The 17843-nt window shown below is 49.0% G+C and overlaps 1 protein-coding gene across 2 annotated transcripts in view; it reads left to right on the top strand.

Moving 5' to 3' along the window:
* khdc4 (KH domain containing 4, pre-mRNA splicing factor) overlaps positions 1–17381 on the top strand; it is an 84396-nt gene extending 67015 nt beyond the window's left edge. The window contains exons 11-14 of one of the 2 annotated variants that reach the window (XR_015755330.1): positions 3207–3374; positions 5040–5121; positions 8787–8878; positions 12305–12361. Coding sequence is in view for 1 of the 2 variants with exons in the window: in XM_087984957.1 (XP_087841083.1) it covers positions 3207–3374; positions 5012–5121; positions 8787–8878; positions 12305–12510 (576 nt within the window). In the remaining variant the exon portion in view is untranslated. Of the gene's footprint in view, positions 1–3206; positions 3375–5011; positions 5122–8786; positions 8879–12304 lie in introns of both variants that reach the window. The other variant, XM_087984957.1, reaches the window with a different exon arrangement.
* Positions 17382–17843: the final 462 nt, after the last annotated feature.

The raw sequence follows: 17843 nt of genomic DNA, 5'->3' as shown, positions 1-17843 counted from the left end.
TAGAGATATCTGATACAACTTGTACTTGGGTGGGTAAATGAGGGGGAGAAGTGTCTGATGAGTGTTATAGCTGGGTCTGGGCTGGGTTAGTCAGGGGGGAGGTGTGTGTGATACTGGTTATACCTGGGTCTGGGCTGGGTTAGTGGGGGGGGGGGGGAGGTGGGAGGTGTGTGTGATACTGGTTATACCTGGGTCTGGGCTGGGTTAGTCAGGAGGGAGGTGTGTGTGATACTGGTTATATCTGGGTCTGGGCTGGGTTAGTGAGGGGGAGGTGTGTGTGATACTGGTTATACCTGGGTCTGGGCTGGGTTAGTCAGGGGGGAGGTGTGTGTGATACTGGTTATATCTGGGTCTGGGCTGGGTTAGTGGGGGGGGGGGGAGGTGTGTGTGATACTGGTTATACCTGGGTCTGGGCTGGGTTAGTGAGGGGAGAGGTGTGTGTGATACTGGTTATACCTGGGTCTGGGCTGGGTTAGTGAGGGGGGAGGTGTGTGTGATACTGGTTATACCTGGGTCTGGGCTGGGTTAGTGAGGGGAGAGGTGTGTGTGATACTGGTTATACCTGGGTCTGAGCTGGGTTAGTGAGGGGGGAGGTGTGTGTGATACTGGTTATACCTGGGTCTGGGCTGGGTTAGTGAGGGGAGAGGTGTGTGTGATACTGGTTATACCTGGGTCTGGGCTGGGTTAGTCAGGGGGAGGTGTGTGTGATACTGGTTATATCTGGGTCTGGGCTGGGTTAGTGAGGGGGGAGGTGTGTGTGATACTGGTTATACCTGGGTCTGGGCTGGGTTAGTGAGGGGGGAGGTGTGTGTGATACTGGTTATACCTGGGTCTGGGCTGGGTTAGTCAGGGGGAGGTGTGTGTGATACTGGTTATATCTGGGTCTGGGCTGGGTTAGTGAGGGGGGAGGTGTGTGTGATACTGGTTATATCTGGGTCTGGGCTGGGTTAGTGAGGGGGGAGGTGTGTGTGATACTGGTTATATCTGGGTCTGGGCTGGGTTAGTGAGGGGGGAGGTGTGTGTGATACTGGTTATACCTGGGTCTGGGCTGGGTTAGTCAGGGGGAGGTGTGTGTGATACTGGTTATAGCTGGGTCTGGGCTGGGTTAGTGAGGGGGGAGGTGTGTGTGATACTGGTTATAGCTGGGTCTGGGCTGGGTTAGTGAGGGGGGAGGTGTGTGTGATACTGGTTATTCCTGGGTCTGGGCTGGGTTAGTGAGGGGGAGGTGTGTGTGATACTGGTTATATCTGGGTCTGGGCTGGGTTAGTGAGGGGGGAGGTGTGTGTGATACTGGTTATATCTGGGTCTGGGCTGGGTTAGTAAGGGGGAGGTGTGTGTGATACTGGTTATATCTGGGTCTGGGCTGGGTTAGTGAGGGGGGAGGTGTGTGTGGTACTGGTTATTCCTGGTTCTGGGCTGGGTTAGTGAGGGGGGAGGTGTGTGTGATACTGGTTATACCTGGGTCTGGGCTGGGTTAGTGAGGGGGGAGGTGTGTGTGATACTGGTTATACCTGGGTCTGGGCTGGGTTAGTCAGGGGGGAGGTGTGTGTGATACTGGTTATATCTGGGTCTGGGCTGGGTTAGTAAGGGGGGAGGTGTGTATGATACTGGTTATACCTGGGTCTGGGCTGGGTTAGTCAGGGGGGAGGTGTGTGTGATACTGGTTATATCTGGGTCTGGGCTGGGTTAGTAAGGGGGGGAGGTGTGTGTGATACTGGTTATACCTGGGTCTGGGCTGGGTTAGTAAGGGGGGAGGTGTGTGTGATACTGGTTATATCTGGGTCTGGGCTGGGTTAGTAAGGGGGGAGGTGTGTGTGATACTGGTTATATCTGGGTCTGGGCTGGGTTAGTGAGGGGGGAGGTGTGTGTGATACTGGTTATATCTGGGTCTGGGCTGGGTTAGTGAGGGGGGAGGTGTGTGTGATACTGGTTATAGCTGGGTCTGGGCTGGGTTAGTGAGGGGGGAGGTGTGTGTGATACTGGTTATTCCTGGTTCTGGGCTGGGTTAGTGAGGGGGGAGGTGTGTGTGATACTGGTTATACCTGGGTCTGGGCTGGGTTAGTGAGGGGGGAGGTGTGTGTGATACTGGTTATACCTGGGTCTGGGCTGGGTTAGTCAGGGGGGAGGTGTGTGTGATACTGGTTATATCTGGGTCTGGGCTGGGTTAGTAAGGGGGGAGGTGTGTATGATACTGGTTATACCTGGGTCTGGGCTGGGTTAGTCAGGGGGGAGGTGTGTGTGATACTGGTTATATCTGGGTCTGGGCTGGGTTAGTAAGGGGGGGAGGTGTGTGTGATACTGGTTATACCTGGGTCTGGGCTGGGTTAGTAAGGGGGGAGGTGTGTGTGATACTGGTTATATCTGGGTCTGGGCTGGGTTAGTAAGGGGGGAGGTGTGTGTGATACTGGTTATATCTGGGTCTGGGCTGGGTTAGTAAGGGGGGAGGTGTGTGTGATACTGGTTATATCTGGGTCTGGGCTGGGTTAGTAAGGGGGGAGGTGTGTGTGATACTGGTTATACCTGGGTCTGGGCTGGGTTAGTCAGGGGGAGGTGTGTGTGATACTGGTTATACCTGGGTCTGGGCTGGGTTAGTAAAGGGGAGGTGTGTGTGATACTGGTTATACGTGGGTCTGGGCTGGGTTAGTCAGGGGGAGGTGTGTGTGATACTGGTTATATCTGGGTCTGGGCTGGGTTAGTCAGGGGGAGGTGTGTGTGATACTGGTTATACCTGGGTCTGGGCTGGGTTAGTCAGGGGGGAGGTGTGTGTGATACTGGTTATACCTGGGTCTGGGCTGGGTTAGTCAGGGGGAGGTGTGTGTGATACTGGTTATACCTGAGTTCTGGCTGTTAGCCAGCTTTGACTCTGTGTTTCTGAGTCAGATTATTGTTCAAACCATCCTGTTTAGAAAGCTGTTGTTTATTTCTGAATGTCATATTTTTGCATGAGAGTGCTGGGAATCTGCACTTTCCAGTGGGCTGTCCGACTACTTTCAGGGTGGGAGTGGTTACTGTCTTCCCTGGTTGATGAATGATGTGCTCTGACTGTGTTGCAGCAGTAAGACTTGATCACCTCAGTCAGGGTCAGATGGATCCTTGGTTCCTGAGTGCTTCTGCGTGAGAAGGAGTGAGCTGTATTGCTGTGGCTCTTGTCATGGAGCACATATTAAAGTCATGTTTGTTCTAATTTTAATACCATTTGTGTGCAGCAAAACCCTGTGGTTGGCAACTACGCCACGCCATTACCTGTGAATACACCTGCTTATGATGGGATGATGGGTGCACCGAGACCCTCCACTCACCTCCCTCCACCTCAGGGCCACAAGAGACGCTTCACTGAAGAGAGTGAAGAGGAATCGGCACTGCTGGGCTACCAGGTGGGAGATACGCCCTTACTCACTACAGGATTGTGAAAGGCAGCAGGACAGAAGGGGTTTTTGGGGTTCAGAGTGAAGTCTGGCTGACTGTCACCAGCCTGTATTTGTTATCTGGCCTTCAATGCCGTTAGATCCTCCAGGCCAAATTACTTGTTAATGTTTTCTCCCACCACATGGCATCAGCTAAGTGTACTAGATTGGCTCAGTAGAAGCTCCATTCTGAAACCAGAACCTATCGTCTCTGCACTTCTCTCCAATGCTGGCCTGTCAAAGGGACGAGTTATTGGACAGTTCCTCGTATGGAAAGAATCCTCCATCAATTCTGTCAGAGTCAGCCTTCCTGTGTATATGTGCTTTTGGGGATGGGTGTTGGGGCTCTGCCCATTCTGAAGTAGCTACAGGAAGGCAGCTTGTAACTGCCCTCTTGTTTCTTGGGTGCTCCCTGAGGCATTTTACACATTCCATGTATTTTGTACAGTATAACGTAGACAGAATTGGAGTCCCTGCTGTTGTCTGGGCTGTCCGAATTTGCCAAGAGGTATGTTGTTGAGTATCACAAGATGGCTATTCTAACTGGAGAGGTGTCACTCCGAGAGAAGGGGGCACAGAACTATTTAGGATTGTTCTCCTGTCAGGACAGCACTTGTGCTGAAATGCTGCGTCCTTTGTCAACGTAGCCAGCTTTGTATTATCCCGGAGTTCATGATGTTAAAATTAATCACTACGAAATTATCTCCGAGATAGGAGTCAAGCTTTCAATCAGGAGCTGATACATCTCCACTAGATCTGGTTCATGGACTGGACACAGAGCAGTGATGAGCAATGTGCTCAGCTTTTGTTTTAATATAAGCTTAACTTAGATACAGAGTAAAGCTCTTTCTAAACTGTCACCAGCAAATACTCCCCAAGACAGGTATAGCACAGGGTTAGATACAAAATAAAGCTTCCTCAATACTATCCCCATCAATCATTCCCAGGACAGGGACAACATGGGGTTAGATACAGAGTGAAGCTGCCTCTACACTGTCCCCCCATCAAACACTCTCAGGGACAACACAAGGTTAGATACAGAGGAAAAGCTACCTCTATACTGTCCCCATCAAATATTCCCAGGGCAGGGACATCCTGGGATAAGATAAGGCAATATTTCAGATAGCCTTCCTGTGATGTAATGGTTTGAGATTGCTGCTTTGTTTTGTGGTCAGTACACTTTAGAAAGTTCTCCAGCTGCATTTCATGGCTTGCTATGAAAGAAATTTGGAGAGTTTTTATACGTAAGCAGATTGTTGAGCATTGCTGAAGCTTGGGCTTCATTCAGCAACCCGGAACGATCAGGGCTTGTGCCACTAGACTGGTCTCTGCTGAAAGATCACTGAGGATGGGAAGGTGCTGTTAGCTGCATTCATTGCCAACTGGCTTCCCAGCCTCTGCAGTGACACGGTCCCAGAGTACATGGTGTGGGTCACCAGATTGTGAAATCCCAGCTCGTGCTTTGTTTCAGCTGGTGCATTGCTGCTGCAACTTTGAAATAGGCATAGGTTAGTGAGTATGTATTCACAACTGCAACCTAGCAACGGGATGCTGCAGTAGGAAGCATTGTTACTGCTGCTAATGCTGCTGCTTTTTTCTGCTCATAGCATGGACCCATTCATATGACTAATTTAGGTACAGGGTCCTCTCAGACCGGACGGAGTGGAGCTGGTATGGTCTTCGCTGATCCCTGCGGCAGAGCCAAGGAGAGGGACAGGTGGGTTTCTTCCTGCGTTGTGTTTTATTTGAGCTACCACCAGGATACATTGCCATGGTGCCCCTCTGATACCCACTGGGCGGTGTGGTGCCAATCCCCTATTGAGTGCCTTTGTCTATCAGTTCAGCTTAGCCAGTACCCCACTGTAATACCTGAGACCTTTCCTGGTGTGAAGATCAGAAACCAGATCTCAGCCTTTTCTGAGTTTTAGCAATCAGATCTGGGCGACCTAGCCACCCCTAGATAAAACGGAGGGAATCCATAAGGACCCCTCAGCTTTGAGCATTCGGTCTGAACTGTTGATGCTTCAGTTCACCACTCCAAACTCTCACGGGTGGGGCACACAGCTTCAGATGCCCTGGTCTAATCCCTTTGTGCTCCAGGGTTAGATTCGCTGGTGTTAGAGATGGTTCCATCCTGAGATTCATTCAGCTGGTAATTCAGAAGACCTTTTGTTTAGACTCTGCTGGATGGAGTGTTTAGCCTGGAGCTGTACAGACAGACTGCATTTTGTAAAATGTGAATGCTTGGTAGGGACTTCAGGGCCGATTCCAACTCTTTCACTTTTCCTCAAAAGGTCAGAGCTAGCCGGTCACCCCAAACCCTGGGTATGGACCCCTGGGAGATCAGTGACTTTCTCGTTGGTTGGGAATGGCTCAGTGCTCTAGGTAGCGGTAACCCCACGCAGGGATGTGATCCCTCTATCCCAGGTAGCGGTAACCCCACGCAGGGATGTGATCCCTGTATCCCAGGTAGCGGTAACCCCACGCAGGGATGTGATCCCTCTATCCCAGGTAGCGGTAACTCCACGCAGGGATGTGATCCCTGTATCCCAGGTAGCGGTAACTCCACGCAGGGATGTGATCCCTGTATCCCAGGTAGCGGTGACCCCACGCAGGGATGTGATCCCTGTATTCCAGGTAGCGGTAACTCCACACAGGGCTGTGATCCCTGTATTCCAGGTAGCGGTAACTCCACGCAGGGATGTGATCCCTGTATCCCAGGTAGCGGTAACCCCACGCAGGGATCTGATCCCTCTATCCCAGGTAGCGGTAACTCCACGCAGGGATGTGATCCCTGTATCCCAGGTAGCGGTAACTCCACGCAGGGATGTGATCCCTGTATCCCAGGTAGCGGTGACCCCACGCAGGGATGTGATCCCTGTATTCCAGGTAGCGGTAACTCCACGCAGGGATGTGATCCCTGTATCCCAGGTAGCGGTAACCCCACGCAGGGCTGTGATCCCTGTATCCCAGGTAGCGGTGACCCCACACAGGGCTGTGATCCCTGTATCCCAGGTAGCAGTAACTCCACGCAGGGATGTGATCCCTGTATCCCAGGTAGCGGTGACCCCACGCAGGGATCTGATCCCTGTATCCCAGGTAGCGGTAACCCCACGCAGGGATGTGATCCCTGTATCCCAGGTAGCGGTAACTCCACGCAGGGATGTGATCCCTGTATCCCAGGTAGCGGTAACTCCACGCAGGGATGTGATCCCTGTATCCCAGGTAGCAGTAACCCCACGCAGGGATGTGATCCCTGTATCCCAGGTAGCAGTAACCCCACGCAGGGATGTGATCCCTGTATCCCAGGTAGCGGTAACCCCACGCAGGGATGTGATCCCTGTATCCCAGGTAGCAGTAACCCCACGCAGGGATGTGATCCCTGTATCCCAGGTAGCAGTAACCCCACGCAGGGATGTGATCCCTGTATCCCAGGTAGCGGTAACTCCACGCAGGGATGTGATCCCTGTATCCCAGGTAGCGGTGACCCCACGCAGGGATCTGATCCCTGTATCCCAGGTAGCGGTAACCCCACGCAGGGATGTGATCCCTGTATCCCAGGTAGCGGTAACTCCACGCAGGGATGTGATCCCTGTATCCCAGGTAGCAGTAACCCCACGCAGGGATGTGATCCCTGTATCCCAGGTAGCGGTAACCCCACGCAGGGATGTGATCCCTGTATCCCAGGTAGCGGTAACTCCACGCAGGGATGTGATCCCTGTATCCCAGGTAGCGGTAACTCCACGCAGGGATGTGATCCCTGTATCCCAGGTAGCGGTAACTCCACGCAGGGATGTGATCCCTGTATCCCAGGTAGCGGTAACTCCACGCAGGGATGTGATCCCTGTATCCCAGGTAGCGGTGACCCCACGCAGGGATCTGATCCCTGTATCCCAGGTAGCGGTAACTCCACGCAGGGATGTGATCCCTGTATCCCAGGTAGCGGTAACCCCACGCAGGGATGTGATCCCTGTATCCCAGGTAGCGGTAACTCCACGCAGGGATGTGATCCCTGTATCCCAGGTAGCGGTAACCCCACGCAGGGATGTGATCCCTGTATCCCAGGTAGCGGTAACTCCACGCAGGGATGTGATCCCTGTATCCCAGGTAGCAGTAACCCCACGCAGGGATGTGATCCCTGTATCCCAGGTAGCGGTAACTCCACGCAGGGATGTGATCCCTCTATCCCAGGTAGCAGTAACCCCACGCAGGGATGTGATCCCTGTATCCCAGGTAGCGGTAACTCCACGCAGGGATGTGATCCCTCTATCCCAGGTAGCAGTAACCCCACGCAGGGATGTGATCCCTGTTTCCCAGGTAGCGGTAACTCCACGCAGGGATGTGATCCCTCTATCCCAGGTAGCAGTAACCCCACGCAGGGATGTGATCCCTGTATTCCAGGTAGCGGTAACCCCACGCAGGGATGTGATCCCTCTATCCCAGGTAGCGGTAACCCCACGCAGGGATGTGATCCCTGTATCCCAGGTAGCGGTAACTCCACGCAGGGATGTGATCCCTGTATCCCAGGTAGCGGTAACCCCACGCAGGGATCTGATCCCTGTATCCCAGGTAGCAGTAACCCCACGCAGGGATGTGATCCCTGTATCCCAGGTAGCGGTAACTCCACGCAGGGATGTGATCCCTGTATCCCAGGTAGCGGTAAGTCCACGCAGGGATGTGATCCCTGTATCCCAGGTAGCAGTAACCCCACGCAGGGATGTGATCCCTGTATCCCAGGTAGCGGTAACCCCACGCAGGGATGTGATCCCTGTATCCCAGGTAGCGGTAACCCCACGCAGGGATGTGATCCCTGTATCCCAGGTAGCGGTGACCCCACACAGGGATCTGATCCCTGTATCCCAGGTAGCGGTAACCCCACGCAGGGATGTGATCCCTGTATCCCAGGTAGCGGTGACCCCACACAGGGCTGTGATCCCTGTATCCCAGGTAGCAGTAACCCCACGCAGGGATCTGATCCCTGTATCCCAGGTAGCGGTAACTCCACGCAGGGATGTGATCCCTGTATCCCAGGTAGCGGTAACTCCACGCAGGGATGTGATCCCTGTATCCCAGGTAGCAGTAACCCCACGCAGGGATCTGATCCCTGTATCCCAGGTAGCAGTAACCCCACGCAGGGATGTGAACACTATCCTAGAGTGAGAGCTGGTGGGTGGAATTCTGTGCTCCATGTGGAGCCTCACCATGAATAGCTTTAACGGAAACTCTGTTGTAGCTCCGTTGTTACCCCAGTACAGAATTGTCATGTTGATTTTGTGGCGATTATGTTTCCATAAATCTCCACCTGTGAAATATGTTTGTGCTTTGTTGACTGTCCCAATGTTAGATTTTGCTATTCATGTTCTCCTCTCTCCCCCCACCCAGGCAGCTGATGCCCCCACCACCACGACTTCTCAACGAAGGATTCGTGCAGCCAGAAGATCAGTGTGGGATGTACAGACCTCCAGCGTCTCTGGGTGAGTGGGCTACTTAGTCCCCAGCACAAAATTGCTGCAAGGTCATGATGGGTGTGAGAGCTGGGATTTCTAAGGAGCTCTCTGTTCACCCTATCTCTTGAGAGGCTGCTGTTTCCTTGCAATGACTGAATTAATTAGTAGGCCCTTTTCACCAAACCTAACTTGTCTTGCTGTCAGGACCTTAGTTCCACTTTTCTAGCCCAGTAAGGGTTTGTTCTTTGAAATGTAGACTTGGGTTCCTGAAGAGAGATGATAGGAGATGATTCTGACTGCGTACTCCATTAATAGTGCATCTCAGTGACCAGCGTTATGGCCAAAGGCTGAGATTCTCCCAATCTATTACACCCACGATTCTGAGGGATCACAGCTGACCTGGGTCCCAACCCCAACTTGGTTTTTGAAAGCTGTCAGGAATTATGGGGCCACTGCCATTTTGTTGAAAGGATATTTCTAATTTTATGTTAGCCTGTTAGTGAAGGAGCATTTGTATCTTCCTTCCTGATAGGGTGGCTCCACTTTCAATCTAAACTTTACCCTTGACTTGCCAACCACCAGAAATGATTCATTCTATCTGTTCCCATTCATATTCTGACAACTTTAATCAATTCACTGTTAAACTGCTGAAATTTCAAGGTATGCAATCTTACTTTGTGTCATCTTCCTGGGTAAATTCAGTCCCTTTGAGACCTGGTGAATCTTCCAAAGGCATGGAGCCCAGGATTGCATACTGTGACTCAGGGCTCTGTATCATTGTGGTGTGGTACAGGATATGCCTCTGTATTCCAGGTCAGTCGACATGAAGGCTTGCACTGGATTATTGCCTGTATCTGTTCACAATTTATGGATCTGTCCTTGGGCCTTGTTCAGTCTCTCTGAGCCTCCACTGTTATTAACAGAGTTTGAATTGCTTTTGGTTCAAATTTGGTTGGAATCAGTTTGCTGCAATTCTGCCTATTCACTGGACCCATTGTTTTCACTTTGTCATTCATGGTGTATCAACACTGCTCAGAGTGCAGCTTACTGTCACATCCACAAATCTGGACAGGAGACTTCCTACCCCTCCAGAGTGATTCACTGGCACCCCAACACTGAGCTGTTTGGGAAACCACTCGTCTACCTGTCAGTTTCAGAATTTACCCAATCCCCAACTCTGTTCCCCGTCACTCAACTAATTTCCAACATGGTAATAACATTCCTTCAGGTCTCTGAGCAGCTCTGTGCTGACTCAGTGTCAACACAGGCTATACCTGACAATGTGGAACATTGCCCAGGTATGTCCTGTATACAAAATCCAACCCGGCCAATCACCACCCATCAGTTTAGTCTCCATTAGTAAAGTGATGGAAGGTGCCATCCACAGTGCTATCAAACAGCACCTTGCTCAGCAATACCCTGCTCAGTGGTGTCCAGTTTGGGTTCCCCCAGGGTCACTCAGCTCCTGACCACAATATAGCCTTGAGTCAAACATGGACAGAAGAACTGAATTCCAGAGGGGAAGGGGAGAGGGACAACCCTTGATATCAAGGCTGCATTTAACTGAATGGCACCAAGGAACCCTGGCAAAACTGGAATCGATGGGGATTGGAGTGGGGGCAAACTCTGTGGTGGTCAGAGTCATACCTGGCACATGGGAAGATGGTTATAGTTTTAAAGGTCAGTCATCTCAGCTCCACAATATCTCTGCAGGAGTTTCTCAGGGGAGTGTCCTCGGCCCAACCATCTTCAGCTGCTTCATCAATGACCTTCCCTCCATTAGAAGGTCAGAGGTGGGGATGTTTGCTGATGATTGCATAATTTTCAGTGCCATTCACCACTCCTACAGATATTACTAATACAATGCTAATACAGCAAGATCTGCACAGTATTCACGCTTGGGCTGACAAGTTGCAAGTAACATTAATACCTAACAGGGCCAGGGAGTAACCATCTCCAATAAGAGAGAATTTCCACTTGACATTCAGTCTGATTGTCATTGCTAATCCTTTACAACTGTCCTGGGGATTGACTAGGAACTGATATATAAATAAGGAACTTATATAAACAAGTCATATAAATACTGTAGATGCAGGAATAGGTCAGAGACTGGGAATTCTGTGCCAAGTAATTGCCTTTTGATTCCCTAACATCTTTCTACAAAGCACGAGGTGAGTGTGATGGAGTGCTCTCAACTTGCTTGAATGAGTGCAGCTCCAACAGCACTCGAGAAACTTGGCATAATCCAAGACCTAGAAGCCCGCTTGATTGGCACCACATCCACATACGTTCCTTCCCTTCACTACTGACGTTCAGTAACAGCAGTGTGTACCACCTACAAGATGCACTGGAGCAATTCATCGAAGGTCCTTCTCAATCTGTGACCTCTACCATCTAGAAGGACAGAGGCACAGCATCGCCACCTGCAGGTTCCCAGTACCATCTGGACTTGGAAATATTGCCATTGTTTTCAGTCAAAGTTCTAAAATTCCTGAACAGTATTGTGTGTATGCCTACATCACAAGGATTACAGCAGCTCAAGGCAGCTCACTACCACCACCTCCAGGAATGGGTGGGCAATAAATGTTGGCCCAGCCAGCGATGCCACACCACATCCCCTGAAAGAATTTAAATCTTAAACAAAGGACCAAGGGTTCCTTCTCCCATTCACTGTCCAGTGATCCTTGGGTCAAGGAGTGAGAGGGGGTGTAAACAGCCAGAGTACCTGCTCCTGTTCACTGTCCAGTGATCCTTGGGTCAAGGAGTGAGAGGGGGTGGAAACAGCCAGAGTACCTGCTCCTGTTCACTGTCCAGTGATCCTTGAGAGAGTCAGCCAGGGAACTTGCTCACTGACTGGTGTCCAGTATTTAGAGATGAGGAAGTAGAGTAGGAGTTAGTTTGAGGTACCTGATTCAGAGGAGGGGGGGTAATATTGAGATACCGATTTAGTGAGGGGACAGGTACAGAGAGACCTGATTTAGAGAGGGGGCAGGTGTCCAGGTGAATTCTGACTGACTGATCACCTGTGGTAAACGCCAGTGTGAAGCGAGAGTTTTTGTCAGTCTCATGGGTTATTTTGTAAATCTCCTCGGTCACCCAGCCTGACAAATGGCACGTTTATCACTGATGGATTGTGTTCTAACATCACCTTTTCCTTTTTTGTGTTTCTCTCTCTCTTTCTCTCTTTTCCATGGTTCTGCTGTTGCCGTGGCTGATGAAACATTGGTTGGCTGGCTGCTCTGTGTGTTGGACAACTGTGGCCCGTGTGCCAAACCGTCATCACATCGACAACTACAAATGGTTCCCAATAACAAACCCTTTTTTCTTCCCGAGCTTTTTTTTTGGGACTGTTTATTCTACTGTGTGTGTGTGTGTGTGTGTGTGTGTGTGTGTCTGTCTGTCTGTGTGTGTGTTTTTGTTTGTGTCTCTTGTTTTTGTTTTGCCTATCTCTAGATCGTCTTGGGGAGCCCTCGATGAAGATGAGGAGGATGAGTGAGAGGGGATCGCGGCTTGTGTCCTACGGTGGGGATTCGTCGGATGAGGAAGAAGAACATTCCAGAAGGAGGCAGAGTATGGTGCAGGGCTGGAGTGCAGAGTGCCGGTACACACTACCTCCTCAGCGAGCCCAGCAACAGATGCCCTTCTGGATGGCACCGTAGTTGACTGGTTCTTGGAAAGTAAGACTGGGCCCACACTCACCTGAAAGATCACGACGGCCCTCAAAGTTAATGTGAACTATTGGCATGCAGATTGGCACAAAGACTCTTGGCTGAGTGGAACAGAGCTTCTACCTATGTGGCCATTCTGATGCTGCACGGTTAAGAGTGTTAGAGCTTCAAACATTATGCTTTTCTTTGGGAGGGAGGGCTGGGAATGTTTACCAAGAAATTGCTTTATTCTCAAAGTTTGAAGTTGACTTCTTTTGTTTCCCTTGCGGTTTCCCAGGAGTCTCCGGGACTCGTGTAGCAATGTGAGGGTTGGTTTCTGCACATGGGATTGTTGGGTTTGTGTACCTAAGGTTGGAATCTCTCTCATTGCCAAGAGGGAGCTGACTCTCGGCAGGGGAATGGATCAAGCTGCACTGACTGACATTAGGGATGTACTTATCATTTTTGCCTATGAGTGTCTGATCAGAGGCCTTCACAGATTACAAAGTGGGCCTGTAAATGTTGGAAAGAGCGAGAGAGACAGAAGCTCTGGGATGAAGCTGAACGAATAACTAGAACTCTGGAGCAGTGGGCAAACTCTTGCAGCTGTGTTCCTTCTTGCTAAGAGTTCGCTTGTTTATTCCAGGCCTTATTCCCTCTACCTATCCAGGTGTGAGTTTGTAGAGTACATTCCAATCAAAGTTGCTGCTGCCCCGCTAATGTGTCTGTGTATTGCAGGAAGCCTGCTCCTCAAACTCCCTGTCCTGCACCCCCAGTCTTGCAGATAACAGCTTCTGCGTCGTGTTAGTCTGAGTGAGGTGCCCTGTTCGGTTCACATGAGGTATGTGGCAGCCAGCTGTCTCTGGAGCCCCATCTGTGACACAGGAACCCAAACCCATTCCTTCCCTCCTTCTGTTCCCCAGGTTGGATCTGAACACTGCCACCATCTGACCTGAACAGTCTAATTTTATAGACTGTATTCCACCTGGTTTGGTAGTGCCCTGGCACAGGGCTTAGCCTAAGTTCATAAGAAATAGCAGGTGTAGGTCATGTGCTGCGGAGCCTGCTCTGTCATTTCAGTAAGGTCACGGCTGATTCATCTGTGGTCTGAATCCCACTTTCCATCCTCCCCCTGTTATCTTCCAATCCCTCATCAATCAAAAGTTTGCCTTTGAACATTTTCAAACCTCCATGCTGTGGGGAAGTGTTCTACAGACCCAACAGCCCATTGAGAGTAGAAATTATTCTGAAACAAGAATGCCAAGTTTGAGGTTCCCTCCAAGGGGGAATATTGTCTCAAGATTTGAGGGGTAGATACTGTGTTCTCATAATATCATCTCTTTCTTCTGAACTCTAATACATACAGGTCCTAACGTTTCCTCATAAGTTTCATCCCTTGATGTGTCCTGATGGTCAGCTCTGCTTCTCACTGCTGGCATTTAAAGGGCATCACAGCTGCCAGACTACATCTGTTTTGACAGATGCTGTAGAGCAGCCAGGCAGAGTATTGTACACAAACCCAAGAAACTTCCTGTAGCCCTTCTTCGCAAGGTGGTTGTTTTAAGAGTTATACACAGGGACTGCTATTGTCAGCTTCTGTCTGTCTTATATTTATCTGTCAAAATGCACCTTCCTCTCCCTACCCTGAATTAGTTCAGACTCGAGCTAATGTGCAGGGCCAAAGCCAATCTATGAACTCTGCCGAGAATGCATTGACAGCTGGGGTCTCTTCTATGAGTCAAGGGGCCTGAAATCCATTCCCTGGAGTGCACAATGTAGGTTGACACAGCAGGGGAGCAGTGAGAGGGTATTCTGTACTGTTGGACAGTCAGTACCGAGGGAACACCATGCCGTTGGATTGGTCATCATTTAGATGAGATGTTAAACCTAACCCCTTGGTAGTAATCTTGAAGATCAGGGAGTTGTCTCTGATGTCCTCAGTCGACATCACACACAACTTAACTTGCCATTGTGATCTTGCTGTGTACAAATTGGCTGCTACGTACAACATTGACCAGAGTTCCATAAGTACTTTACCGCAGCAGCCAGTGATGGATAATGCTATTGATTTGCATGTTGCCATCTGGATTTGATCCATTACCTGAGTATGGAACTTTAAACTGTAATGGATTAGGAGCAGCTGTACCTGCCTAACTCTCAGCTAACGCCTTTCCGTTGAGAGTTGAATTTGAGAGGAAAATGATTATAAAAGTTGTGATTTTTGAACCTGTGTGCACTCCTCTTACCTGCATGCGTGCCACATGCCTTCAAACGGTAATGTTGATTAAAAACCTGGGAGTTGGAATAATGAACATTAATTTCTGGCTGTTATAGCCGTGTTGGTTATAGTCTCTCACTTTCTGTAAATATTATGACAAAGTTCTTACCTTGCCCTTTGTAAATAAAGTCAAGCTGAATATTATTCTCTAAATTCCTCTTGAACCACTCAGAATCTGCTGAACAGCTCCAACTCGTCTTGAACGACACAAAGCAGAGCTTTAATCAGTTGAGTCAGTCAGGTGTTGGGGAAGTTAGAACCCAGCTAATGAGCTGAGTTCAAGTGAGAGGTTAGAGCAGCTTTGCAGATACAGGAGCAGGGTTCACTTTGGAACAGAGGTAAGTGTGTGTTCCAGAGTTTGGTGAATGGCAGTGGTATGGATTTGTTGGAGGCACTGACCTCTTAAGTTGCAGTCGTGGCTTGCTGCACATGGCTTTAATCAATGATGCATGTTTTTAATCTGCTGTACATAGGATATGGGCATTGCTGGGTGGGCCAGCATTTGTGGCCCATCCCTAGTTGCCCTCATGGTTGGCTGCTACCTCGAAGCTGCTGAAGTCCATGTGGTGTGCAGCTACTCTCATAGTGAGCTGCCTTAACTCCAGTTATTCAGTAACTGCCCCAACCATTGAATTGAGACCAGCTGCCGGAACTGGCAGAGCAGGGAGTGGTTCCTTCACCCAGCTAACACTGGAAACATCCAGGCACCTGTTAGTGAACATCAGGCTGCTCAAAGTGAAGTGTAACAGGTACAGATTGCTATTTTCAACTGTGTAGTGAATTGTTAAATATAGCCACATTATGTTCTGACAGAATATAGTCATAACCTGCCATGCTGTAAAGTACTTAGTACAATTAGCATCTTCAAGACAGGGTGCTTTTTCCAAACAATTTTATTTTACCAAAGGAAAATAATCTAGATGAAGATAATTGAAGAAAGTGATTCTAATTCTAGTAGATAAGTAAATGTTGGCAACCCTTTGTTTTGCTGCAAGTGTGTCCACGTTAAGAGCCACTGTTACCTGGGTAGAAGTAGAGCTGGATTCCTTACTTCATCCATTAAATTAGTGGAAATGAAACTAGTGCAGAGGGATTATGAAGCCTTACTGAGCTGTTCCCCAGGCCAGAGAGGGTGGCTCACATAATAGGAAGAGATTTGTTCTGTTCTGGCCATTCAAGACTATGATGGTTCATCTGATGCTGTGACTTTCCAGAAACTTTTCCTGTGAGATCTGTGGAATAGACTGGACACTTCTCCCATTTCTGTACACAGCCAGGGAAAGTGAGGGGTAAATATGCAATAAGTAAAACAATTGTTTGCTAATTCAGCTCTGTCCCTGCAACAAGCTTCATTTATCTAGCACCTTTGGTCAACGTCCTAAGGCACTTGAGATGTAATCAAGGTTCAAAGAATGATATAGCAAATGTGGTCAATAAGATAAATTTTTAAAGAGGTTCTTGGCGTCGATGAAGCAGTTTTGGCTGGGAGTGGCTGCAAAGAACTTCAGGGGAGGTGAATGCATACAAACAATTGGGAGCCAGCGTTGATTAGGCTGCTTAGGAATGATAGGTGAGTGGGATAGGACATGAGCAGTAGGGAGGAGCTAAAGTTTATAGGAGGTCTAGACTGAGAGAGATATGGCTCCTTGGCTTCAGAGCAGATAGGCCAAGACTGGGTGTGGTCTTGTCACAAAAAGAGACAGTAACCAGTGCAAGGAATGGAATCAACTAGGAGAAAGTGAGGACTGTAGATTCTTGAGATCAGAGTCGAGAGTGGTGCTGGAAAAGCACAGAAGGACAAGCAGCAGGAGAATTGATGTTTCGGGCATAAGCCCTTCAGGAATGAGGGGCTTATGCCAGAAACATCAATTTTCCTGCTCCTCGGAGGCTGCCTGACCTTCTGTGCTTTTCCAGCACCACACTCAACAAGGAATGGAATCAGTGGAGAATGTACTGCTGTCTATTGACAGGGAATGTAGTGGATTAACTGGAGGAACATGCAGATTATCCATTCTTGAAGTTCCTAGCAACAGCTGGTATGGAAGTAGAGGTGAGAGTTGTCAGTGTACAGGGAATCACATACTAATTTCTAGATTAGTTATGGATTCTAATGTTCCACTTTGCACTTCCACTAATTAAATCCAACTGGGGTTTGATGCATTAATCTTGCAGCAACTAGGGCCCAACAACAATACAAAGGCTTGAAACATAAGGACTTCCTGCAGAATCTTGAGATCAAAGTTGACAGAAAGGAAAAGTTCAAACATCTGACAAGCATCTTTTACAAAAATACACACAAAAGCTTTTTAATTTCATTGGTACTAGCTTTTTTTCCTAAGTGTGACTAAAGACTTCACTGAATGGGACAGAGCTACCTGGACTGCGGCTTGTTCCAGGGCAGGGTTAGGAGGTGTGTATTAAGCCATTGGGTGGTTAAAGCTCTGCTGTTTTGTGGTGAGGTACTTAGACCATTTGCAATCCTGCAGAAGAGCCAGGCTTAGGTGAGACTTTGCTGCATTATGGACTAGTGAACTGTGATACACGTGCAAACAAATCACTGAAAATGTTGGAAATCAGAAATAAAAACAGAAAGTGACTCAACAGATCTGGCAGCATTCGTTTTTCTGTCTTCACAGATGCTGCCACACATTGCTGAGTATCTTCAACACTGTTTTATCTGAGCTGTGACACAGCTGGTAACCCACACCACTCCAGCAGAAACTTCCTGTTAGTTCCACACGTGTATTAATTAGAACATTGTTTTTGGCACATCACATGTTGAAATAACAGTCCAATGGCTCAAAAATTGTTAATGGTGTTTCTGAATTCTTTCAGCATCTTTGGGGAAACTATCATTTTAGGTGTTCATCTGCTGACCCTGCACCCATTAATATTGGCTTCACGAAAGAGAACCTCATCAACATGATTTCTGCAAGTTCGTTGTAAATCCCTCAATCTCTAGAAACCAGGTGTGATATAGAAATCTGGTTTGAATGGTAGCCCCTGCTGTTTCAAGGTGTTGCAGGGAATGTTATTTGGGGCTGCACATCAAGTCTTACATAATGGT

Source organism: Chiloscyllium plagiosum, unplaced genomic scaffold (assembly GCF_037043375.1).
Source record: "Chiloscyllium plagiosum isolate Xiang-an unplaced genomic scaffold, Cpla_swu_hap1 HiC_scaffold_50, whole genome shotgun sequence".
NCBI lineage: Eukaryota > Metazoa > Chordata > Chondrichthyes > Orectolobiformes > Hemiscylliidae > Chiloscyllium > Chiloscyllium plagiosum.
This window is presented reverse-complemented; position numbering and strand designations above follow the sequence as displayed.